Source organism: Pipistrellus kuhlii, unplaced genomic scaffold, assembly GCF_014108245.1.
Source record: "Pipistrellus kuhlii isolate mPipKuh1 unplaced genomic scaffold, mPipKuh1.p scaffold_m20_p_3, whole genome shotgun sequence".
Taxonomy (NCBI): Eukaryota; Metazoa; Chordata; class Mammalia; order Chiroptera; family Vespertilionidae; genus Pipistrellus; species Pipistrellus kuhlii.
Genome location: NW_023425529.1, coordinates 18,445,231 through 18,471,846, shown reverse-complemented (window position 1 = coordinate 18,471,846; position 26,616 = coordinate 18,445,231). Strand labels below are relative to the sequence as shown.

Below are 26,616 nucleotides of genomic sequence, written 5' to 3'. Positions count from 1 at the left end.
AAAATAGATGTTATGTCTTAACACAAAATGGCAGCCATTACTTCTGGTAAATATTTTTGGTGAGATGGACTCTTTGGTGAGATGCAAAATGACATTGAGAAGCCACCTTATTTTGTGTCTTTCCTGCCTCCTGATATTCTCAGAATCTTCAAGTAATTTGCAGAGGAGAAACCACAAGACCAGAATGAATGAGTGAAGACCATCTATGTTTAGCCCATGGACCATCAGACCTGCTCTAGGCCAATCAGCTTGCATTGCTGCATCAGCTGTTACACATGGAACTTCCCTTGGAGTTTCTATTGCTCTAACAAGTAATGGCCAGAAATTATTTCTACCTGACAAGCTAGGTCAAGATCCATTTTTCTTCTCAGAAAGTTTTCTACTAGCCCAAATAGCTGCTTTCTGTGGCTTGGCATTGGGCAGGAGTTGCTGAAGGGGCCTGCCCCTGCCTTGACTTTTCCAAACAAGTCTAAGCCCCCAGGTATTCACTTAGACATGTCCTGGCTTAAGGACACTACAGAGGCATGTGTTTTCTCAAGGGTGCTTACCTTGCTGATTGTATCTAATACAATAGTTAGTTGTAGTTCAAGCTGTTGTTACAATAAAAGCCTAAGGAGGCAGACAATGGAAGATGCTTATTTCCTAAAGCCAAATAGCCCCTTAGCCTTCTCCTTCACAAAAAAATGTGAGTCAGAGTAATCTGTTCATCCATCAATCAGGGTCTGCTGTTCAGTCCCAGCAGCTTTTCCTAAAACTTAGAGAAACATCTTTTTCAATAGCTTAAAGTATCCTGTGCCTTCAATATCACCAATGAATTCTAGTAATAAAGACATATCAATCTGAAAAAAATGATTCTAAGGCTTTCTTAGATCTTCTTTTGCTTCTGCAGGCCCTGTCTCCCACAATTTCCCTCCCATGATGGCCTGGTCATCCCAACTACTCTCTCCTTTAGCCCTCGTCCCCCTGAACTGTCCTCCCTTGCTGTCCTGTTTGCCCCAACTGCCCTTCCCTACAGGCCTGTTCCACCCCAACTGCACTCCCATGAAGGTCTGGTTCCCCACTTCCAAATATCCTCCCCTGCTGGCCTGATATTCCAAAACTGCCCTCCCCCGCTGGCCATCTTGTGTTGGCCATCTTGTGTCCAGATGGCAGCGGCCATCTTTGACCACACAGCTGGGAACATCCTGTGTATTGGAGTGATTGTCAATTAGCATATTATCCCTTTATTATATAGGATGGCTTTCACTGTATATTCAATGTACTGAGCTTTTATATTTCCTAATGAATACATATTATGGAGAGCATAAACAAAGAAAATTACAAATCAATGAAAGAGAATATGTCTTTATTTGCATGCTAGCAAATCAGAATTCAGCTTTTACAACAACAGTTATGATATATTCCATCCTACAGCAAGGACACTATTTGAATAGGAGTTAATTTGAGCTGTTAGGGTAATAAGAATGTTTTCATAAAGAAAACATTAGCATTCCCTGTTGTTTTCTGCTTGGCATTGGTCATAGAATTTAAAAGAAAGAAGAATTTTATACACATTCAAGATCAGCTGCTAATAGAACTTAAGGCCAGAATAGTAAAGGATTCACAACCAATAATATTAGACTAAGCTTTTTTTTTTTTAGACATGATAAATTTATTACCGATCATTCTTTCCATTCTCATAATAGTGCAATGTGTTCTAGGAAGTTCTGCCAATGGCTTCATAGTGCTGGTGAACTGCATTGACTGGGTCAAGAAACACAAGATCTCCTGTGCTGATGGAATTCTCACTGCTCTGGCTGTCTCCAGAATTATTTCGCTCACGATAATAGTATTCAATTGGTATGGGACTGTACTGCATCCACCCATCTATAATTCAGAAGTAAAAACTATTGTTCATATTTCCTGGATGGTAAGCTACCATTTTAGTCTGTGGCTTGGTACTAGCCTCAGCATATTTTATTTGCTCAAGATAGCCAATTTCTCCAGCCTTTTATTTCTTCACCTCAAATGGAGAGCTAAAAGAGTGGTTCTCATGATATTCTGGGGCACTTTGGTTTTCTTGGTGTTTCATCTTGCAGCAGCAATCACAGATGCAAAAATGAAGATGAATTTATATAAGGGAAACATCACTTGGGAGAGCAAATTGAGTGACATTGCACACCTTTCAAATGTGATGATATTCACGCTTGCAAACTTCATAGCCTTTACTATGTCGCTGACAGCTGTTCTGCTGTTGATCTTTTCCCTGTGGAAACATCTCAAGAGGATGCAGCTCAGTGGCAAAGAATCCCAAGATCCCAGCACCAAGGTCCACATAAGAGCCATGCAAACTGTGATCTCTTTTCTCTTGCTGTTTGCTATTTTCTTCTTCACTCAAATCATCTCAGGATGGAATTCAAGTACTCAGCAGAACAATTCACTTACCATGGTTTGCAAGGTTCTTGGAGCCCTGTATCCATCAAGCCACTCATTTATCCTGATTTGGGGGAATAAGAAACTGAGACAGGCCTTTTTGACATTTCTGAGGCAGGTGAGGTGCTGGCTGAAGGAAAGACACATGGGGAACCTTGTGTCTTCTTCAAGAAAATAAACTGGTGAAGTTTGCAATGTTTTGTACTTCCTACTTCACTTCTTAATGTGCATGGAATTAGGTAAGGTATACCTAGAAAAGCTTGTGCTGAAGTTTATCGCAAAAATATATATGTGTGCATGTTTATAAAAAATACAAGAAAGATTATAAGATTGCCATATTATAGTTTTCAAGTAAGCAATCTAATTTTATAAAATATTGTAAGAAATTGCTCAAAATTATGAATTTATGAATACTTCACCTACATATTCTATGTTATCATATTGCAAGCAAAGAATTTATGGTGTATATTTATGCATTTTTAAGGACTGATAACCCATCTCAGGGAATTATTAACATTTTTCACTGTAATTAGTATCACACATATGTACCACAGTGAGTTCAAATTTTCTTGTTTGAACCTCCAATCTTTGGGATGGTAAGGGTATTCAATTCTAAATCACACACTTAGGATAGATGCTTAAAGTACATATTATTCCATCGTGAATTCTTACTTCCTGGCTAACAGAAATCAATCAAAACTCTTAGGAAAAGATGCAGGTAATAAATTTAAGGAGAGACAAACACATTTGGAATTATTTCATATCCATGTACAATAAATAGTACCAAAGATTATTAGATTTTATACAATAGGTGAAAGCTTAGAAAATAAACAAGTTCTGCAATAGTAATAAAGAAGAAAGCAAAATAATCATGATGTTTTTACTGATGCTATTGTTTTTCAATTCAGAAGACTTACTAATTCAAAAATTTATATCAATTTATTTAGTTTACATATTCATTATGTTGGGGCCTCTAAATTTGGAATCATCTGGTCCATTTTTCTGTTTAAGAATACCTTTTAGCCGAAACCGGTTTGGCTCAGTGGTAGAGCGTCAGTCTGCGGACTGAAAGGTCCCAGGTTCGATTCCGGTCAAGGGCATGTACGTTGGTTGCGGGCACATCCCCTGGGGGGGTGTGCAAGAGGCAGCTGGTCGATGTTTCTCTCTCATCGATGTTTCTGGCTCTCTATCTCTCTCCCTTCCTCTCTGTAAAAAATCAATAAAATATATTTTTAAAAAAAGAATACCTTTTAAACTTCAGAAAAAACATTTAATTTTTACCTATCTTAAATATATGCTCAAAATAAGTGTAGTATATAATAATGGTACATAAGTCAATGACTTTTCTGCACATATGAAAATTGTTATCTATGATGTCTATGTAATTATTATATAAGTGTCTTCGGATCTGCTTGTATTATAATCTTATGTAAAATGGTGAAATAGAGAGTATCTTAAAGTGCATTTGGTTGCCAGTTCTATCATAAGAAAGAAGTGTATAACCTTGTTCAATTGCTGGGGTGGTGGGGCTTGTCCTGGGAAGTGGGAGTGACTCGGGGGTCGTCAATCTGAGAAAAATGAGACATATGTAATACTTTAAATAATAAAAAATGAAAGAAAGAATTTAAAAAATATATATTTTATTGATTTTTCTTATAGAGAGGAAGGGAGAGAGAGAGAGAGAGCTAGAAACGTCGATGAGAGAGAAACATCGACCAGCTGCCTCTTGCACACCCCCTACCGGGGATGTGCCTGCAGCCAATGTACATGTCCTTGACTGGAATCGAACCTGGGACCTTTCAGTTCGCAGACTGATGCTCTACCACTGAGCCAAACTGGTTTTGGCAGAAAGAATTTTTTTTAAGAAGAAAGAAAAGTATAACCTTGTTCAACAACTAAAATGGTAGTATTATGATATTTTAACAATAATATCTATACCATAATGTATATATTTCATTCATCTGATTTATTCATGTGTTTCTTTATCACCTGTCTGCTCAGTGGAATATAAGAACTATAACTTGGGATGATGTGTTTCCTGTTTCCTGTTAAGTCTCCAGGACATAAAACCCAGCTCATGGGATAAATGGAGAAAATGACATTCTAAATATTAAATGAATAATATTTAATGCATGAATAAAGCCACATTAGATTTGGAAAACCAATGGGGGGGAAAAAACTTATTAAAAAATCAGTAGGATGCATAGCTTTCCTGGCTCCGTTTCTTCACCATTCCAATGCCTCTTAACAAATCTGTATGTGCTCAGTTCCAATTACTGCCTTAGGCTGGATGAATGTACAGAGGTCACCAATAGGCTCCAAAACATAAAGCAACTCATACAAAATCTAAATTCCCTATTGCTTTTTACACAGTCCTGATTTATTCAAGGAGTCTCCTCTATGCAGTTATAAAGGGAAGAAGGCTGATCACAACTCTGCCATCTTAAATATGTGGCCTCCATGATGGAAGGCCATTGCAGACAGCAGGGCAAAGAAAGATGTATGGGCAGCATGTGTGAGAGATGCTTTGGGTGTGGGCCTATAAATGGTGCACTTAATTTTCATTCACAAAACATGGATCCACATCACTGACATTGCCATACCATCTGTAAGGGAGTCTGAAAAACATAGTTACTCTATTGCCCAGAAAGGAGACTTTCTGTTTAGGACATGGATATTGGAGGGCACTTAGAAACCTCAGAAGCTTTTCAGTTGAAAAGCCAATTAGATATTGTAAAAGAAAGTTACTCCGCTAAGAAGGGTGCCATATTTGTTCATGTCACTGATAATTTGGCATGCCTTTACATTAGTCTTGAATTTATTTCTGCATTTCTTCATAAATTCTAAATAATTCAAGTTCCCACTAAATATTCCTGACTTCACAAAACTATAATTAATTTTGCAATGTAGCATTTGTAGCTGCCTTGTGTATATCCCTGCAATACATTGCTTATAAGTTCTGATTTAACTTCTATACTATTTCCCCATGATTATGTTTAGTTATTTGTTCTAGGATTTGGGTGTGGTCTTTGAACTAGAAATATTTGCAATAAGTTATTTATGTAAATTAAATTACATCAACAAAAATACTAGATATGTATAAGGATCTTATTGATAAGTAGCAAATCATAACTGAATTATATAAAAGCTTTCCCCCCTAGCAATTACTATTTAAAATTTAAAATATTTGCATTTAGATGTATGTTCCAAGGAGATAGAAATACAAATTGGTGGAAAATAATCTCTCTCAGATTTGCAACTTTACATATTTTACTTTCTTAATTTAGTCAGTGGCACAAAGGAAAATTTACAGCTGGTGTCAAGATAAGTGGAGAACATTTATGTTTATACTAGAGGCCAGGTGCATGCAAATTCATTCATTGGAGAGGGGTCCCTCAGCCCTGCCTTCCCTCTCTCAGTCTGGGAGTCCTCAGAGGCTGTAGGTGACCTGGTGATCAGGCAAAGGTGACAACCCATACATCTATGCTGCTATAACTACTGGCAGCACAAGCCTCAGCTGGCCCAGGTTCCCTGAGCGTGGGGTGACCCTTGGTGGCTGGGCAGCTGCCATCTGAGGCTTGCCTGTGCCTCAGGCCAGCCCTGGGTGGCTGGAGGCTGAGGAGACTAGGGGACTCTGAAGACAGATGCACAGCAAGGCTTAAGGGTCTGGGCACTGCCATCTTGTGGCTGTGGGTGCTGCTATCTTTGAGGGTGGGACAGTCAATTAGCATATTCCTACCTTATTGGCTGTGAGCGCCACCATCTTTGTGATGGTGTGGGAGTCAATTAACATATTCCTCTTTATTAGGTAGGATAGTAGCGACTATAAGCAATACTACAGGTATGCCTGAAATGTGTGTGTCTTTACAGCACTGTTCAGTTTAGCACTGGAATTACAATTCAAACAAAATGGACTATTCTTTTGTGAAGGTCCCTGGAACTACATCTCAAGGCAGAATTTTGGTTGTTCTCTCTGGAATTATGATGAAATATTTATGGAAAGCATCGTAAATGGATGTCCATTTGCAACTGTTTCACTACACTCTAATAGCAATGTCATTTGAAATGAAGGCCACCTTTCTGGTTGTGTCAACAGGAATGCTCATCTTAGGAGTGCTGGGAAATGGGTTCATCGGACTGGTGAACTGCATGGAATGGCTCAGGACTGGGAAAGTTTCCTCAGCTGATTTCATCCTCACCAGCTTGGCTCTGGCCAGAATCATTCAACTGTTGGTGATACTCTTGGATCATTTATAATGGTGCTAGCTCCACATCTGTACGCTACTGGAAAACTAGAAAGGGTGGTTAGTATTCTTTGGGCACTAACTAACCACCTAACTACGTGGTTTGCCACCTGCCTCAGCATTTTCTACTTCCTTAAGATAGCCAATTTTTCCCATTCCTTTTTCACGTGGCTGAAGTGGAAAATCAACAGAGTGCTTCTTCTGCTTTTCCTGGGGTCTTTCTTCCTCCTGTCTCTTAACCTCTTAATGAATGATGCTCTTAGTGAATTGTGGGTGAATTCCTACAGGGCACATGACACAAATATGACTTTGCGGTTTGAAGAAAATGAAATACTCTTTCTCAAAAGTCTTCTTCTTCTTAGTTTGACCTATATTATTCCCTTTTTCCTGTCCCTTATTTCTTTGCTCCTTTTATTTCTGTCCTTGGTGAGACACACCAAGAATTTTCAGCTCAACCTGACCGGCTCGGGGGACTCAAGCACAGAGGCCCATAGAAGGGCCATGAAGATGGTGACAATGTTCCTCCTCCTCTTCATCACTTACATTATTTCTATTCTAACAGCAACTTGGATCTTCACTATAGTACAGTCATATGAAGTCATGATGCTTATCATGGTGATTTCAACTGCCTTTCCCTCAGGCCATGCTTTTATTATAATCTTTGGAAACAGCAAGCTAAGACAGATTGCCTTGAGGCCACTGTGGCACTTAAATTCTCTGAGAAAACCAAAACCTTTGCTTTTATGGACAGAATTTGAAATAACCTGGTGCATTCTATGAGAAAATACCTTAATAGAAAATGTTCAGCATTTCTTTATATCAGAGTTTGTTAAACAGCACTAAAATTTCTCTACAACATGCCTTTAGTAATTATATTTTTTTAAAGTGATGACATAATATTTGACCAAAGGGTATATCACCACTGTATTAACAGTTTTTGGTAACAGTAGAGTATTTGAGACCTGAAGAAGTATGGTTATAAAATTCTATAATGAAATAATTGATAAATGTATAAATAATATACAATGTAATATGAATAATTATATATAGAATTATAGTTGCTGAAAAGGAAAAAGTAACACAAATTTTTTCTAACTAAAGATAAGTTTGAAAGTAGAATCAAAAAAGAATTGTGAAAGTTAAGTGTAATAATATGTTACATAAACATAAAAGTGTTAATATTAGTGTGATGCTTTTAATGTTGAAAAGGATCTGAAATAATAGAAATATTCATACTATATTTCTTGGATTATGCATTCATAAACCAACTTTGTTCAAGAATATGGCATTATGCATTCAATGTGAACACGCATATCCTAAGACCCATTAATTGTACTTCTCCTTTTTATACTAGAGAATTTTTTGTACATGTGTCACAGATATACTTGCAAAATATGCATGTTAGTTCTGTTATTAATAGCTGAAATTGAGGTGTCATGTAAATGGTCAAATTGAGAAATCATAATTGCTCATTGGTTATAAAATGGATAAGTAAATCATGGCATACGGACACAATAGAAAATGAACAAATTCAACCTATAACTTTCTTAGCTCCTTATTGGAGAAAAAATACAGACATAGAAAGGCAAAATACATATTTAGTGTAGTACTTGGTATGTTTACACATATGTAGTGCAACTTCTGTAATAAAATGATTCAGATTAATGACAATAGCTGGACATGTAATAAGCAGAGAAGGAAAGTTTGCTTACTAATGATGCTATTAAAATATGAAATAAAGTTTATATGCTGTATTTTATATAGAGGTTATATGCATTTCATATGATAATTCTATATAAACAAAATTCTTTTTGTTTGAATAACAGTGCCTTAATTATATGATGCAGTAAAAAGTAGCAAATACATTATCATAAATATTTTGTTTGTAACTTACTCTTAATAAAGTTTTAGGTGATATTGTTCTTTCAAATTAGACCTGATGTTGAGAATTAGGTATCATAAGCCACGGAATAGATCTGTAATGTCCTTTCATTACAATGAATTCTGTCTCTTAGAAAACTGGATAAAGTTACAATGTTCAGAGATCTCCCATTTAACTGCCTTCATCATCATCATCATCATCATCATCATCATCATCTTGTTCTTATTTAGTGATTTATATTTAAAATGTTTACACACATAATTTGGGCAATGTGTAAATCATTTCTTAATGCTCATTGTATCTAAATTATGTTAGTAATTAGCAAAGTTAAAATCAAGTGAAAAGCTTTAAAAATGGAATGTTCTTTCATTTTAAATGTATTGCTTGAGCAAATTATTCATGGATGATCTTAAAAATCATGGAATTAAGCTACTGAGACCCATTTCTAACATTAGAAATAAAATAAATTCAAAATTACTCCTAAAAAATAACTCATGGAATAGGATTGTGTCTCTTTGATTGATGTATTTATATTTTGGTTATTTGTATATATTTGTGTGTGTGTGTGTGTGTGTGTGTGTATACACACACACACACACACACACACATATATATATATGTGTGTGTTGATGAAGTCTTTATTGTACTGAAGGTTTATGTTACTGACCATAAACTACATAGGAGACAGTCTCTTCACACAGAATAATGACAACTTTTCTCTTTTAGAAGTAAACAACAAAAACAAACAAACAAACAAAACAATGCAAGTTTAAAAATGATGGCAACACACAAAAGTGGCTGATAGTTTTGGTCTTTCTCAGAGGGATACAATTTGTATAGTTTAACAAAGTCTGGCCTTGAATCTTAATTTCAAAAGCACACTTCTTTCCTGCCTTACTGGTGCCAATCAGAAGGTAGAATCCACATCACCAACTTAAAAAGAATATAGCTGAATGAAGAAAGTACTGATTTAGGAAACAAAATCATTATCAAAGAATTTGAAATCACAAAAACTTTAAAAATTCAGAACTTTGAAATTTCCCTTCTGAGATATTAATGCCTTAGTACATACTTGCTAGTAAAACAGATGCATTCTATCATTGCAAGTTGTACTTATAAATATGCTGCTTGGTAATGGAAAATAGATGTTATGTCTTAACACAAAATGGCAGCCATTACTTCTGGTAAATATTTTTGGTGAGATGCACTCTTTGGTGAGATGCAAAATGACATTGAGAAGCCACCTTATTTTGTGTCTTTCCTGCCTCCTGATATTCTCAGAATCTTCAAGTAATTTGCAGAGGAGAAACCACAAGACCAGAATGAATGAGTGAAGACCATCTATGTTTAGCCCATGGACCATCAGACCTGCTCTAGGCCAATCAGCTTGCATTGCTGCATCAGCTGTTACACATGGAACTTCCCTTGGAGTTTCTATTGCTCTAACAAGTAATGGCCAGAAATTATTTCTACCTGACAAGCTAGGTCAAGATCCATTTTTCTTCTCAGAAAGTTTTCTACTAGCCCAAATAGCTGCTTTCTGTGGCTTGGCATTGGGCAGGAGTTGCTGAAGGGGCCTATCCCTGCCTTGACTTTTCCAAACAAGTCTGTGCCCCCAGGTGTTCACTTAGACATGTCCTGGCTTAAGGACACTACAGAGGCATGTGTTTTCTCAAGGGTGCTTACCCTGCTGATTATATCTAATAGTTAGTTGTAGTTCAAGCTGTTGTTACAATAAAAGCCTAAGAAGGCAGACAATGGAGGATGCTTATTTCCTAAAGCCAAATAGCCCCTTAGCCTTCTCCTTCACAAAAAAACTTGAGTCAGAGTAATCTGTTCATCCATCAATCAGGGTCTGCTGTTCAGTCCCAGCAGCTTTTCCTGAAATTTGGAGAAACATTTTTTTTCAATAGCTTAAAATATCCCGTGTCTTCATTATCACCAATGAATCTTAGTAATAAAGACATATACCCGAAATCGGTTTGGCTTAGTGGATAGAGTGTCGGCCGGCGGACTGAAAGGTCCCAGGTTCGATTCTGGTCAAGAGCATGTACCTTAGGTGCGGGCACATCCCCAGTAGGCGGTGTGCAAGAGGCAGCTGATCGATGTCTCTCTCTCATCGATGTTTCTAGCTCTCTATCCCTCTTTTTTCCTCCCTGTAAAAAATCAATAAAACATATATTTTTTTAAAAAGACATATGAAGTTCAGGTGATATCTGAAAAACTGATTCTAAGGCTTTCTTAGATCTTTTGCTTCAAGGGACTGGTTGTAGGAAAGCAGGTTGAGGTACTTCTATAATAATTTCTTTATAAACTCATGCATTTGCTCTTTACCTCTTTTTTCTGGATGGATTATTAATTTGGACACTATGTCTTGTAAATGTCAGTCCAATCTTATGTTATAGAGAGTTTGTGTCTCATGAACTACTGTGTTGCATTTTGAATATCTGTTGCTATAGTAAAAACGTCTTACAATGCAGCTTTTACAACATCTATGAAGATATTCTCTAATAGTAGTTGCATCTATTTCTATTAAGTAACCTCTGGAAATGGAACACAAGACGAATGAGGTCAGCTCAGAAGGATTAATCTGCTCTTAAGTGTTTGTCCTTATCCTTTGATTAGAGGCCAGGTGCAGGAAATTCGTACATGGAAGGGGGGGTGGGGGGGAAGGTGTCCCTTAGCCCAGCCTGAACTGTATCCAATTTGGGAGCCTTTGAGTGATGCCTGACTACCCATTTAGGCATTATCCCATTAAATAGACAGTCAGACATCCCTCTCACAATCCAGGACAACTGACTCCAACCACTCACCTGCCAACTTGCCTGATTGCCCTTAACTGCTTCTGCCTACCAGACTGATTACCTGGCTAACCACTCCCCTGCCAGTCTGATCAATGCTGAACTGTTCCTCTGTAGGCCCGAATGCCCCTAACTGCTCTCCCTTGCCAGTCTGGTCACCCCTAACTGCCCTTCCCTGCCAGCCTGGTTGCCCCTAACTGCCCTCCCTTGCTGGCCTGGTCACCTCTAACTACCCTCCCTTGCCACCTTCATTGCCTCAAACTGCCCTCCCCTGCAGGCTTGGTCCCACCCCAACTGTTCTCCCCTGCAGACCTGGAAACTCACCTACAGCTTTCCACTGCAGGCCTGCTTCCCCTTCAACAGCCTTCCCTTGCAGGCCTGGTGACTCCCAAAAGCCCATCCCTGGAGGCCCGGTCACCTCTAACTGTCCTCCCCTTCATGCCTGGTTGTCCACAGCTCCTTTCCCTCCAGGCCTGGTCACCCCCAAAAGTTCTCCCTTGCTAGCCTGGTAACCCCTAATTGCCTTCCCAGCCAGCCTGGTCACCCCTAACTGCTCTCATGTGTAGGCCTGGCCCTTCCCAACAGCCCTACCTTCAGGCCTTGTACCTCTCTAAACTGCCCTTCCCTGCAGACCAAGTTCCCCCCACTGCCCTCCCTTGCAGGCATGGTCCCCCCTAACTACCCTCCACTGTAGGTATTATCCCTCCCAACTGTCCTCCCCTGAAGTCCTTGTCACCCTCAACTGCCCTCCCTTGCAGGCCTGGCTCCTCTCAACTCTCTTCACCTGCTGGCCCCTACGCTCTGCCTTGCAGACCTGATCCCTCCCAACTGCCCTACTCTGTTGGTCATCTTATGGTGGCCATCTTGTGTCCACATGGGGTGGCAATCTTTGACCAAATGGGGGCAGAAAACTTGTGTAGATGTGATGGTCAATTTTCCTATTACCTCTTCTTTATATAGGCCAGCTTTCACTGTATATTAAAAGTATTGGGCTTTTACATTTTCCTAAAGACACAGTTGATGAATACAAATTATGGAGAGCTTAAACAAAGAAAATTGCAAATCAATGAAAGAGAATATGTCTACATTTGCATGCTGGCAAATGAAAATTCAGCTTTTACAACAGCATCAGTTATGATATATTCCAGCCTACAGCAAGGACGTTATTTGAATAGGAGTTAATTTGAACGGTTTGGGTAATAAGAATGTTTTCATAAAGAAAACATCAAACTCTTGCATTAGCATTCCTTGTTGCTTTCTTCTTGGCATTGGTCATAGAATTTAAAAGAAAGAAGAATTTTATACACATTCAAGATCAGCTGCAAATAGAACTTACGGCCAGAATAGTAAAGGATTCACAACCAATAATATTAGACTCGGCTTTTTATTTTTTAGACATGATAAATTTATTACCGAGCATTCTTTCCATCCTCATAATAGTGCAATGTGTTCTAGGAAGTTCTGCCAATGGCTTCATAGCGCTGGTGAACTGCATTGACTGGGTCAAGAAACACAAGATCTCCTGTGCTGATGGAATTCTCACTGCTCTGGCTGTCTCCAGAATTACTTCACTCGCGATAATAGTATTCAATTGGTATGGGTCTGTGCTGCATCCACCCATCTATAATTCAGAAGTAAAAGCTATTATTCATATTACCTGGGTAGTAAGCAACCATTTTAGTCTATGGCTTGCTTGTAGCCTCAGCATACTTTATTTGCTCAAGATAGCCAATTTCTCCAGCCTTTTATTTCTTCACCTAAAATGGAGAGCCAAAAGAGTGGTTCTCATGATATTCTGGGGCACTTTGGTCTTCTTGATTTTTCATCTTGCAGTGGCAAGCACAAATGCAAAAATGGAGATGAATGTATATAAAGGAAACATCACTTGGGAGAGCAAATTGAGTGACATTGCATACCTTTCAAATGTGATCATAATCATTCTTGCAAACTTCATACCCTTTACTATGTCGCTGACAGCTGTTCTGCTGTTGGTCTTTTCCCTGTGGAAACATCTCAAGAGGATGCAGCTCAGTGGCAAAGGATCCCAAGATCCCAGCACTGAGGTCCACATAAGAGCCATGCAAACTGTGATTTCCTTTCTCTTGTTGTTTGTCATTTCCTTCTTCGCTCAAATCATCTCAGTTTGGAATTCAAGTACTCAGCAGAACAATTCACTTACCTTGGTTTGCAAGGTTCTTAGAGCCCTGTATCCATCAAGCCACTCATTTATCCTGATTTGGGGGAATAAGAAGCTGAGACAAGCCTTTCTGTCATTTCTGAGGCAGGTGAGGTGCTGGCTGAAGGAAAGGAAATCAACGGGGAACCTTGTGTCTTCTGTAAGAAAATAAACTGGTGAAATTTGCTGGTGAAGTTTTCAATGTTTTGTACTTCCTACTTCACTTCTTAATGTGCATGGAATTAGGTCAGGTATACCTAGAAAAGCTTGTAGTGAAGTTTATCGCAAAAATATATATGTGTGCATGTTTATAAAAAATACAAGAAAAATTATAAGATTGCCATATTATAGTTTTCAGGTAAACAATCTAATTTTATAAAATATTGTAAGAAATTGCTCAGAATTATAAATTTATGAATACTTCACATACATATTCTATGTTATCATCTTGCAAACAAAGAATTTATGCTCTATATTTATGCAATTTTTAGGACTGATAACTCATCTCAGGGAATTACTGACATTTTCCACTATAATTAGTACCACACATATGTACCACAGTGAGTTCAAATTTTCTTGTTTGAACCTCTAATCTTTGGGATGGCAAGGGTATTCAATTCTAAATCACACTCTGAGGATACATGCTTGAAATAGATATTGTTACATCATGAATTCTTACTTCTTGGCTAATAGAAAACAATCAGAACTCTTAGGAAAAGATTGTAATGAAATTAAAAAAATGTCAAACACATTTAGAATGTATTTCATATTCATGTACAATAAATAGTACTAAAGATTATGAGATTTAATACAATAGGTAAAAGATTAGAAAATAAACAAGTACTACAATTGTAATAAAGAAGAAAGCAAAATAATCATGATGTTTTTACTGATGCTATTGGTTTTAAATTGAGAAGACATTTTCTAATTCAAAAACTTATATCAATTAATTTAGTTTACATATTCACCATGTTTGGGCCTCTGAATTTGGAATCATCTGGTCCATCTTTCTATTTAAGATTCCTTTTAAACTTCAGAGAAAACATTTAATTTTTACCTATCTTAACTATATGCTCAGAATAAGTGTAGTATATAATTATGATACATAAGTCAATGATCTTTCTGAACACATGGAAACTGATATCTATGACATCTATGTAACATTATAAAAAAAAGTCTTGAGATCTGTTTGTATTATAATCTTATAGGAAATAGTGAAATAGACAGTGTGTTGAAATATATTTGGTTTTGAGTTCTATCATAAGAAAGAAATGTATAACCTTGTTCAACAACTGGGGTGGTGTGGCTTGTCCTGGGAAGTGGAAGTGACTGGGGGGGGCAGTCAAACTGGGAAAAAGGAAACATGTAATACTTTAAACAATAAAGAAAAAAAGATTTTTTTTAAGAAGAAAGAAAAGTATAACCTTGTTCAACAACTAAAATGGTAGTATTATGATATTTTAACAGTAATATCTATACCTTATATATATTTCACTCATCTGATTTATTCCTTTGTTACTTTATCACATGTCTGCTTAGTATTGTAGAATATAAGAACTATAATTTGGGATGATGTGTTTCCTGTTTCCTGCTAAGTCTCCAGGACATAAAACCCAGCCCATGGCATAACTGGAGAAAATGATATTCTAAATATTAAATAATTACATGAATAAGCCACATTAGATCTAGAAAACCAATAAAATCAAAATCCATCACAAAATCAGTAGGTGGCATAGATTTCCTGCCTTAGACTGGGAGAATGAACAGAAGTCACCAATAGGCTCTAAAACATAAAGCGACTCATATATAATCTAAATTCCCTATTGTTTTTTACACAGTCCTAATGTGTTCAAGGTGTCCCTTCTATACAGTTATCCATGGAACAAGGCTGATCACAAGTATGTCATCTCAGACATGTGCCTTCCACAATTGGCTTCAATCATGGCTATTGCAGACAGCAGGGCATGTGTGGGAGATGCTTTGGGTGTGGGCCTATAAATGGTGCACTTAATTTTCATTCACAAAACATGGATCCACATCACTGACATTGCCATACCATCTGTAAGGGAGTCTGAAAAACATAGTCACTCTATTGCCCAGAAAGGAGACTTTCTGTTTAGGACATGGATATTGGAGGGCACTTAGAAACCTCAGAAGCTTTTCAGTTGAAAAGCCAATTAGATATTGTAAAAGAAAGTTACTCCGCTAAGAAGGGTGCCATATTTGTTCATGTCACAGATAATTTGGCATGCCTTTACATTAGTCTTGAATTTATTTCTGCATTTCTTCATAAATTCTAAATAATTCAAGTTCCCACTAAATATTCCTGACTTCACAAAACTATAATTAATTTTGCAATGTAGCATTTGTAGCTGCCTTGTGTATATCCCTGCAATACATTGCTTATAAGTTCTGATTTAACTTCTATACTATTTCCCCATGATTATGTTTAGTTATTTGTTCTAGGATTTGGGTGTGGTCTTTGAACTAGAAATAATTGCAATAAGTTATTTATGTAAATTAAATTACATCAACAAAAATACTAGATATGTACAAGGATCTTATTGATAAGTAGCAAATCATAACTGAATTATATAAAACCTTTCCCCCTAGCAATTACTATTCAAAATTTAAAATATTTGCATTTAGATGTATGTTCCAAGGAGATAGAAATACAAATTGGTGGAAAATAATCTCTCTCAGATTTGCAACTTTACATATTTTACTTTCTTAATTTAGTCAGTGGCACAAAGGAAAATTTACAGCTGGTGTCAAGATAAGTGGAGAACATTTATGTTTATACTAGAGGCCAGGTGCATGCAAATTCATTCATTGGAGAGGGGTCCCTCAGCCCTGCCTCCCCTCTCTCAGTCTGGGAGTCCTCAGAGGCTGTAGGTGACCTGGTGATCAGGTGAAGGCGATGCCCCGTACATCACTGTTGCTGCCACTGCTGGCAGCACAAGCTTCAGGCAGCTTTAGTTACCTGAGCGTGGTATGGCCCTGGGTGGCTGGGCAGCTGCCATCGGAGACTTGCAAGTGCCTCAGGCTGGCCCTGGGCAGCTGGGGGCTCAGGATACTGGGGGACTCTGAAAGAAGATGCACAGCAAAGCTTAGGGGTCTGGGTCCTGCCATCTTGTGGCTGTGGGTACTGCTATCTTTGAGAGAGGGGTACTCAATTAGCATATTCCCACATTATTGGCTTTGGGCACCACAATCTTTGTGATGGTGTGAGAATCAATTACCATATTCCTCTATCTTAGATAGGATAGTAGCTGACTGTAAGCAATACTATAGGCATGCCTGAAATGCATGTGTCTTTACAGCACTGTTCAGTTTAGCACTTGAATTACAATTCAAACAAAATGAATTATTCTTTTGTGAAGGTCTCTGGAACTACATCTCAAGGCAGAATTTTGGTTGTTCTTTCTGGAATTATGATGGAAATGTTTATGGAAAGCATTGTAAATGGATGTCCATCTGCAACTGTTTCACTATAAAGCTTTCATTGAGGCACAACATTAGAAACATTCTTATAGCAATGTCATTTGAAATGAAGGCCACCTTTCTGGTTGTGTCAACAGGAATGCTCATCTTAGGAGTGCTGGGAAATGGGTTCATCGGACTGGTGAACTGCATGGAATGGCTCAGGACTGGGAAAGTTTCCTCAGCAGATTTCATCCTCACCAGCTTGGCTCTGGCCAGAATCATTCAACTGTTGGTGATACTCTTGGATTCATTTATAATGGGGATAGCTCCACATCTTTACGGTACTGGTAAACTAGCAAACATGTTTACTGTCCTTTAGGCACTAACTAATCACCTAACTATGTGGTTTGCCACCTGCCTCAGCATTTTCTACTTCCTTAAGATAGCTAATTTCTCCCACTCCCTTTTCACATGGCTGAAGTGGAGAGTCAACAGAGTGCTTCTTCTGCTTTTCCTGGGGTCTTTCTTCCTCCTGTCTCTTAACCTCTTAATGAATGATGCTTTTACTGAATTGTGGTTGGATTCCTACAGAGCACATGAAACAAATATGACTTTACAGTTTGAAGAAAATGAAATACTCTTTCTGAAAAGTCTTCTTCTTAGTTTGACCTATAGTATCCCCTTTTTCCTGTCCCTGATCTCTTTGCTCCTTTTATTTCTGTCCTTGGTGAGACACACCAAGAATTTTCAGCTCAACCTGACTGGCTCGGGGGACTCAAGCACAGAGGCCCATAGAAGGGCCATGAAGATGGTGACAATGTTCCTCCTCCTCTTCATCATTTACATTATTTCTTTTCTAACAGAAAGTTGGATCTTCACTAAAGTACAGTCATATGAAGTTAGGTGTTTGTCACAGTAATTTCAACTGCCTTTCCCTCAGGCCACTCTTTTCTTATAATCTTTGGAAATAGCAAGCCAAGACAGATTGTCTTGAGGCCACTGAGGAAAATTCTCTGAGAAAGGCAAAACTTTTACCTTTATAGACAGGATTTGAAATAACCTTGTGCATTCTATGGGAAAATACCTTAATAGAAAATGTTCAGCATTTCTTTATATCAGGCTTTGTTAAACAGTACTAAAATTTCCCTACAACATGACTTTAGTAATTATATTTTCTTAAAGTGGTATGATATTATATTTGACCAGAGGACATGTCTTCAGTTTTTAGTAAGAGTAGAGTACTTGAGACCAGAAATATAGTTATAAAAGTTTACAATGAAATAATTGATAAATGTATAAACAATATACAATACTATATGAGTAAATGTATATAGAATTATAATCACCGAAAGGGAAAAAGTAACACAAATTTTTCAAACTAAAGATAAGTTTGAAAGTAGAATCGAAAAAGAATTTTAAAGGTTAAGTGTAATAATATGTTATATAAACATAAAAGTGTTAATATTAGTGTGATGCTTTTACTGTTGGAAAGGACCTGAAATAATAGGAATTTTTTTACTATATATCTTGGATTATGTACTGGTAAAACAACTCTGTTCAAGAGTATGGCATTATGCGTTTAATGTGAAGATGCTTGTCCTAAGCCCCTTAATTGTACTTCTCCTTTTTATACTAGAGAAGTTTTCATTCATGTGTAACAGAATAAATACACAAAAATGTGCATGTTACTACTGTTCTTTTTTTATTATTATTGATTATGGTATCACATAATTGTCCTCATCCCCCACTACTGTTCTTAATAGTTGAAATTGAGGAGTTATTTAAGTGCTCAAATTGAGGACTCATATAAATGCCCATTAGTTATAAAGTGGCAAATAAATCATGGAAATAGAATACAACACAAATAGATTACAGCATAAAAATAAAAATGAACAAATGCAACTTATAAATGCCTTAGTTACTTCATGGAGTAAAAAAGACAGAGATATAGAAAGCCAAATTTGTAAAAACAAAATACATATTTAGTGTAGTGTTTGGGTATATTTGCACATATACAGTGCTACTTTGTTTTCTAATAAAATGAATCACATTAATGATAGTATGGAGTAAGCAGACCAGAGAATTTTTCTTGCTAATGAGGCTATTAAAATATGAAAGAAAGTTTATATACTGTGTTTTTTAAAAACATATTTTACTGATTTTTTACAGAGAGGAGGAGAAAGGGATAGAGAGTTGGAAATGTCGATGAGAGAGAAACATCAACCAGCTGCCTCTTGCACACCCCCTACTGGGGATGTGCCTACAACCAATGCACATGCCCTTGACCGGAATCAAACCTGGGACCTTTCAGTCCGCAGATCAACGCTCTACCACTGAGCCAAACCAGTTTCAGCTATATACTGTATTTTTATCTAGAGGTTATTTGCATTCTATTTGACAATTCTATACCAGCAAAGTTCTTTTTGTTTGATTCACAGTGCCTTAATTTTATAATGCAGTTAAAAAAAAAAAAGCAAAATATTAATAGAAATATGGTGGGTTTTTTTTTTAACTAACTCTTGATGAAGTTTTAGGTGAAGTTGTTCTTTCAAGTTAGCCCTGATGCTGAAAATTGTGTATCATAAGGCCATGGGACATATTGGTAATGTTCTTTCATTACAGTGAATTCTCTTTCTTAGAAAACTGGATGAAGTCACAACTATCAGTTAGGAATCTCCTATTTAACTGCCTCAATCATCATATCATCATGTCATCATCATCATTAATCATCCTCATCATCATCCTGTTATCTTATTTAGTAATTTATATTTCAAATGTTTACGCATGAAATTTGGGCAATGTGTAAATTATTTCTTAATGATCATTGCATCTAAATTATGTTAGTAATTGTCTAAGTTAAAATCAAGTGATTACCTTTAGAAATGGAATATTCTTTCATTTTAAATGTATTAATTGAGCAAATTGTTTATGGATGATCTTAAAATCATGGAATTAAGCTACAGAGACCCATTTCTAACAGTACAAGTAGAGCAAATATAAAATGACTACTAAAAAAATAGCTCATGAAATAGGATTGCGTCCATTTAATTGATGCATTTATATTTTGATTATTTGAAAAAAATATATACAGTGTATATATACTTTTTATGTTAAAGAAGTTTTTATTAGACTGAAGGTTTATGGTATGGGACATATACCATATAGGTCACAGTCTCTTTACACAGAATAATAATAATTTATCTGTTTTATATGTGAATAACATTTTTAAAAATATATATTTTATTGATTTTCTACAGAGAGGAAAGGAGAGGAATAGAGAGTTAGAAACATCGATGAGAGAGAATCATCGACCAGTTGCTTCTTGCACACCTCCTACTGGGGATGTGCCCGCAACCAAGGTACATGCCCTTGACCGGAATCGAACCTGGGACCTTTCAGTCCACAGGCTGATGCTCTATCCCCTGAGCCAAATCGGTTTTGGGGAATAACATTTTTTTAGTAGTATTGCTAATAAAAATATAAAATGATCCAAGTTCAGAATATGATGGCAACACACAAAAGTGACCCAAAGTTTTGGTCTTTCTTGGAGGGTTATAGTCTGTATAGTTAAACAAAAACTGGCTTTGGATCTTCATTTCAAAAGCATACTTCTTTCCTGCCATACTGATACCATCCCAGAGAGTAGAATCAACACCACCATCTTAAAAAGGATATCACTCAATCAAGAAAGTAATAACTGATTTACATCAAAGATTAGGAAGCAAAATCATTATCAAAGTATTTGAAATCACAAGAACTTTAAAAATTCAGGACTTTGAAATTTCCTTCCTGAGGTATAAGTATCCCCCCCCCCCACCTCCCATGTCCCATGGGGTCAGGGTTCAGGTTCAAGGTTAGGGTTCTGGAGGAGGCCTCAGGCAAATGAAAGAGCCTAGAAAATATTAATTTGGAAATATTGGGGTCCAGGTGGGAGCCCAGCTCACAAGGAAGGACTCTGCCTTGCTCTGGCCTTTTGACCCCTTTTATAGAAAAGCCAAATTTGTAAAAACAAAATACATATTTAGTGTAGTGTTTGGGTATATTTGCACATATACAGTGCTACTTTGTTTTCTAATAAAATGAATCACATTAATGATAGTATGGAGTAAGCAGACCAGAGAATTTTTCTTGCTAATGATAAGATGTTGATCTGTGAGTGCCTTGTGTGGGGTCTGGATGAGGTTGGTTGATCTATTTGGAAGTGTCTTTCGTGTGAAGTGTATCCTTGGGCATGTGGAGGTATTATTGATTTGAGAAAATACTAAGTAATTGATTTATTACCTGAAAAATTTAAAGTTATGAAAGTTTAAGGTCTCTTGCCAAAAAGAGGTTTTAAAGCTAACATCTTAATTTCAATTGAGAAAGGGGAGGACAAGCCCTTCCCACCCAGAACAGGTAATCCAATTCCAGCCAGCAGCTATCTTTAAACAATGTGTCCATTTACATTTGAATGGCTACGCCTTTTGATAGCCTAAGGGCAAGTTTACATATAAACAAGTTTGCTTCTCAGTTCCCAGGGCAGAAAAAACAAGGTTTAAAATTATTAGATTTTATTTATTTATTTATTTTTAGTGTTAGGATTTATTTATTTAGTTATTTATTTTCCCCCCTCTCTCCCTCCCACCCATCCCCTCCCTCCCCAGAGCTTTATGTCCATTGGTTGTACTTATATGCATGTATACAAGTCCTTCAGTTGATCTATTATCTCCCCCAGATCCTCCTCCCCTCCTCGTTGAAATTTGACAATCTGCTTGTTGCTTTACTGTCTCTGTATCTATCTTTTGGTTCATCAGTTTATAATAATCTTTATTATCCACAAATGAGTGAGGTCATGTGGTGTTTCTCTTTCATTGATTGGCTTATTTCACTCAGCATGATGTTCTCCAATTCTATCCAGGTTGCTGCAAATGATGAGAATTCCTTCTTTTTTATGGCAGCATAGTATTCCATTGTGTAGATGTACCAAAGTTTTTTGATCCAATCATCTGCTGACGGGCACCTAGGCTGTTTCCAAATTCTGGCTATTCTAGATTGTGCTGCTATGAACATAGGGGTGCATATATCCTTTCTGATTGGTGTTTCTAGTTTCTTGGGATATATTCCTAGGAGTGGGATTACTGGATCAAATGGGAGTTCCATTTTCAGTTTTTTGAGGAAATTCCACACTGTTCTCCACAGTGGTTGCACCAGTCTGCATTCCCACCAGCAGTGCACGAGGGTTCCTTTTTCTCCGCAACCTCGCCAACACTTGTCGTTTGTTGATTTGTTGATGTTGGCCATTCTGACAGGTGTGAGATGGTACCGCATTGTTGTTTTTATTTGCATCTCTCGGATAATTAGTGACTTTGAGCATGTTTTCATGTGCCTTTTGGCCTTCCTTCTGTCTTCTTTTGAAAATATTCTATTTAGGTCCATTGCCCATTTCTTAATTGGATCATGCACCTTCCTTTTATTTAGTTGTATCAGCTGTCTGTAGATGTTGGAGATTAAACCTTTATTAGTGGTGTTATTAGCAAATATGTTCTCCCACACTGTGGGCTTTCTTGTTGTTTTGTTGATGGTTTCTTTTGCTGTAAAAAAGCTTTTTATTTTGATGTAGTCCCATTTGTTTATTTTCTCTTTAGCTTCCATTGCCCTAGGGGCAGTATCAGTGAAGAAGTTCTTTTGGCATACGTCTGAGATTTTGCTGCCTGTGGATGCTTCTAGTATTTTTATGGTTTCCCGTCTGATGTTTAAGTCCTGCATCCATTTTGAGTTTATTTTTGTGTATGGTGTAAGTTGGTGATCTAGTTTCATTCTTTTGCATGTGTCTGCCCAATTTTCCCAACACCATTTATTGAAGAAACTGTCTTGACTCCATTGTATATTCATGCCTCCTTTGTCAAATATTAATTGAGCATAGTGATTTGGGTTGATATCTGGGTTCTCAATTCTATTCCATTGATCTATATGTCTGTTCTTGTGCCAGTACCAGGCTGTTTTGAGAACAGTGGCTTTGTAATACAGTTTGAAGTCTGGTATTGAGATCCCTCCTACTTTACCCTTCTTTCTCAGGATTGCTGTGGCTATTCGGGGTCTTTTATTGTTCCAAATGAACTTTTGGAGAGTTCTTTCTAGGTCAGTGAAATATGCCGTTGGTATTTTAATGGGGAGTGCATTGAACCTATAGATTGTTGATTCTACCAATCCATGAACATGGTATATTCTTCCATCTTCTTACATCATCCTCTATCTCTTTTTTCAGTGTTGTGTAGTTTTCTGCATATAGGTCCTTTACTTCCTTAGTTAAATTTATTCCTAGGTATCTTAATTTTTTTGGTGCGATGGTAAGTGGAATTGCTTTTTTAGTCTCTGTTTCTGTAGTTTCACTGTTGGTGTATAGAAATGCCATGGATTTCTTGGCATTAATTTTGTATCCTGCTACATTGCCAAATTCATTTATTAAGTCAATTAGTTTTTTAATGGAGTCTTTTGGGTTTTTTATGTACAATATCATGTCATCTGCAAATAAGGATAACTTTACTTCTTCTTTTCCAATTTGGATGCCTTTTATTTCCTCCTCTTGTCTAATTGCAATGGCTAGTACTTCCAGTACTATGTCAAACAGGAGTGGCGAGAGTGGGCATCCCTGTCTTGTTCCTGTTCTTAGAGGGAATGGTTTTAGTTTTTGCCCATTGAGTATAATGTTGGCCATGGGTTTATCATATATGGCTTTTATTATTTTGAGGTATGATCCTTGTACTCCCACCTTGTTAAGAGTTTTTATCAGGAAAGGGTGTTGGATTTTATCAAATGCTTTTTCTGCATCAATTGATATGACTATATAATTTTTATCTTTCAATTTGTTTATGTGATGTATCACATTTATTGATTTGCGGATATTGTATTGTACCATCCTTGCATTCCTGGAACAAATCCTACTTGGTCATGGTGTATGATCTTTGTGATGTTCTTCTGGAGACGATTTGCTAGAATTTTGTTGAGGATTTTGGCATCTATGTTCATGAGGGATATTGGCCTGTAATTCTCTTTCATTGAGTTGTCTTTATCTGGTTTTGGTATTAGGGTGATGCTGGCTTCATAGAAGGAGTTTGGAAGTGTTCCTTCCTCTTGGATTTTTAAAATTATTAGATTTTAAAATTTATTCTTAAAAATATAAAAGTTTAGCCGAAACCGGTTTGGCTCAGTGGTAGAGCGTCGGTCTGGGGACTGAAAGGTCCCAGGTTTGATTCCAGTCAAGGGCATGTACATTGATTGCGGGCACATCCCCAGTAGGGGGTGTGCAAGAGGCAGCTGGTTGATGTTTCTCTCTCATCGATGTTTCTAGCTCTCTATCTCTCTCCCTTCCTCTCTGTAAAAAAATCAATAAAATATATAAATAAAATAAAATAAAAAAGTTTATTAATTTAAAAAAAAACAAGGAAATTAAAAAACCTGATAAACAATGTTAACTGTTGATTATAATAGAATCAGAGATATGGGAGGGGAGTGGACTGACAATTCTGGGGGTGGGGGGAGGGAAAGGGGAGTGGTGGATGCGGGAAGAGACTGAACATAAACTGTGCACCTATGGACGAGGACAATGGGGGATGGGGAAAGGGCAGAGGGTGGGGTGGGAACCTGGTGGAAAGGGGAAGAAATGAGGAACCTTTGTAATAATATGAACAATAAAGATTGATTAAAAAAAAAAGAAAGAAAGAAAAGAAAAAATATCCTCGGCAAAGTTTAACAACAACAATGATAAAAACAAGAAAATAAAAAACTAATGTCCATTTATTTAGTTTACCCTAAACCATGTCTGGGTCTCTGAACTGCTAAATGAAATATAGTGACAACCATACTTTGGTAAAAACTGCTGTTTGAATTTTAACCTTGCTATCTGACTTCCACCTTTTGCTTAAACAATAGGGTAGTTACAGGAGATTGACTCCCACTGACTCAGTAGCTTCAGGGGTAGAAACTGTAGATAACCTTTAGTTCTGCTTTTGTGTTATGGGCAAGGTAGGGCCACATTCCAATGTCTAGCAGGATGTGACTGGGAACCAACCCTGTGGGCTGTCCCCAGTCTTTAGAATTTAGTCTTTAGGATTTTAGAACAAAGGAAAATTCCTGTGGTTTGAATCTTTAAAAGAGACTGCCTACCCCTGAAACGGTGCAGTCATTTGGAGTCCACCTGCGTGTGGTGCTCTCGCGGCTGTCCTGGCCAGTCAATAAATCCTTGCCTGCTTTTTTTTAATTAATTAATCAGCCTCCAGTGGTCTTATTTTTGAACCCAGGGTTTGACCCCAGAACACTAATAATCTTCTCCACCTGGCTACCCACTAGTAAACATTCCCTTTAAATTTCAGGGGGAAAAAGTAAAAATTTTACAATCTTAAATACATGCTCACAATAAGTGTAGTATATAATTGTAGTGTATAAGTCAATGACCTTTAAGCACACATGGTAATTGATATCTGTGATGTCTATGTAATAATTATTAAAAATGTCTTCAAGATCTATTTTATTTATAATCTTGTGCAAAATGATGAAACTGAAAGTGTGTTGACATAACTTTGGTGGCAAGTTCTATTATAATAATGAAATGTATAACCTTGTTTAACAACTATAAGTTTAGTATTATGAAATCTTTTTTTTTTTAATCTATCGTTATTGTTCATATTATTACAAAGGTTCCTCATTTCTTCCCCCCTCCACCAGGTTCCCACCCCACCCTCTGCCCCCTCCCATCCCCCATTGTCCTCATCCATAGGTGCACAGTTTTTGTTCAGTCTCTTCCTCCCTCCTTTTCCCCGATAGTAAATCCCTTTTCAGATAGTAAATCAGTTACTTAGCATTTTCTCATATCAATAATACCTCCACATGCCCAATGATACACTTCACACAAAAGACATTTCCAAATAGGTCAACCAGCCTCATCCAGGCCCCACCCAAGGCATTCACAGATCAACACCCCAGCGCTATACTAACTCAACACATCCAGATCTAAGCCTTCATCACTTGATTCAGCAGACCCTCAAGTTCCCACAAAAGTTTCCAGCCATGTCTGAGAGGCAGCCGTGAGGCAGGGGCAGGCGAGGAGCGAGCTGTTCCGGGCCTGGCTGCTCCGGGCCTGGTCTCTGTTGCTCTGGTTCGTTCCACAACCAGCTGCTCCGGGTCTGGTCACTGCTGCTCCTGACCTAGTTGCTCTGGACTTGGCTGCTGCTTCTCTGGGCCTGGCCACACCCGACCCGGCTGCTCTGGGCCTGGTTGCTCCGGGCCCGGCCACTCCGGGCCTGGCCGCTCCCAGCCTGGCAGCCGCTGCTCTGGGCCTGGCCACTCCCAGCCTGGCAGCTGCTGCTCCGGGCCTGGCCGCACCCAACCCAGCTGCTCTGGGCCCGACTGCCCCAGGCCCGGCCGCTCCAAGCCTGGCCGCTCCCAGCCTGGATGCTCTGGGCTTGGCTACTGCTGTTCTGGGCCCGGCTTCTCCGGGCCTGGCCACTCCGGGTCTGGGTGTTTCTGGACTGGCCACCCTCAACTTGGCTGCCTCCGCCTCAGGCCTGGCTGCCACTGCCCCAGGTCTGGCTGCTCCAGTGCTGGCTATTGATGCTCTGGTTCTGGCTGCTGCTGCTCTGGGGCCTGGCCGTTGCTGCTCTGTGCCCGGCTGCCACTGCCTTGTGCCTGGCCACTCTAGGC

General features: G+C 38.0%; 1 protein-coding gene and 2 pseudogenes across 1 annotated transcript; 2 read left to right on the top strand and 1 right to left on the bottom strand.

Annotated features, from left to right (window-relative positions):
- Positions 1–148: 148 nt before the first annotated feature.
- LOC118728651 lies at positions 149–11,739 on the bottom strand (annotated as a pseudogene).
- Positions 1,643–2,636, top strand: LOC118728409 (annotated as a pseudogene).
- A 997-nt stretch (positions 11,740–12,736) lies between the features above and the next one.
- On the top strand, positions 12,737–13,687 carry LOC118728648 (taste receptor type 2 member 43-like). The gene has a single exon (XM_036455371.1). It carries the CDS (start codon positions 12,737–12,739, stop codon positions 13,685–13,687), a length of 951 nt encoding a protein of 316 aa, XP_036311264.1.
- Positions 13,688–26,616: the final 12,929 nt, after the last annotated feature.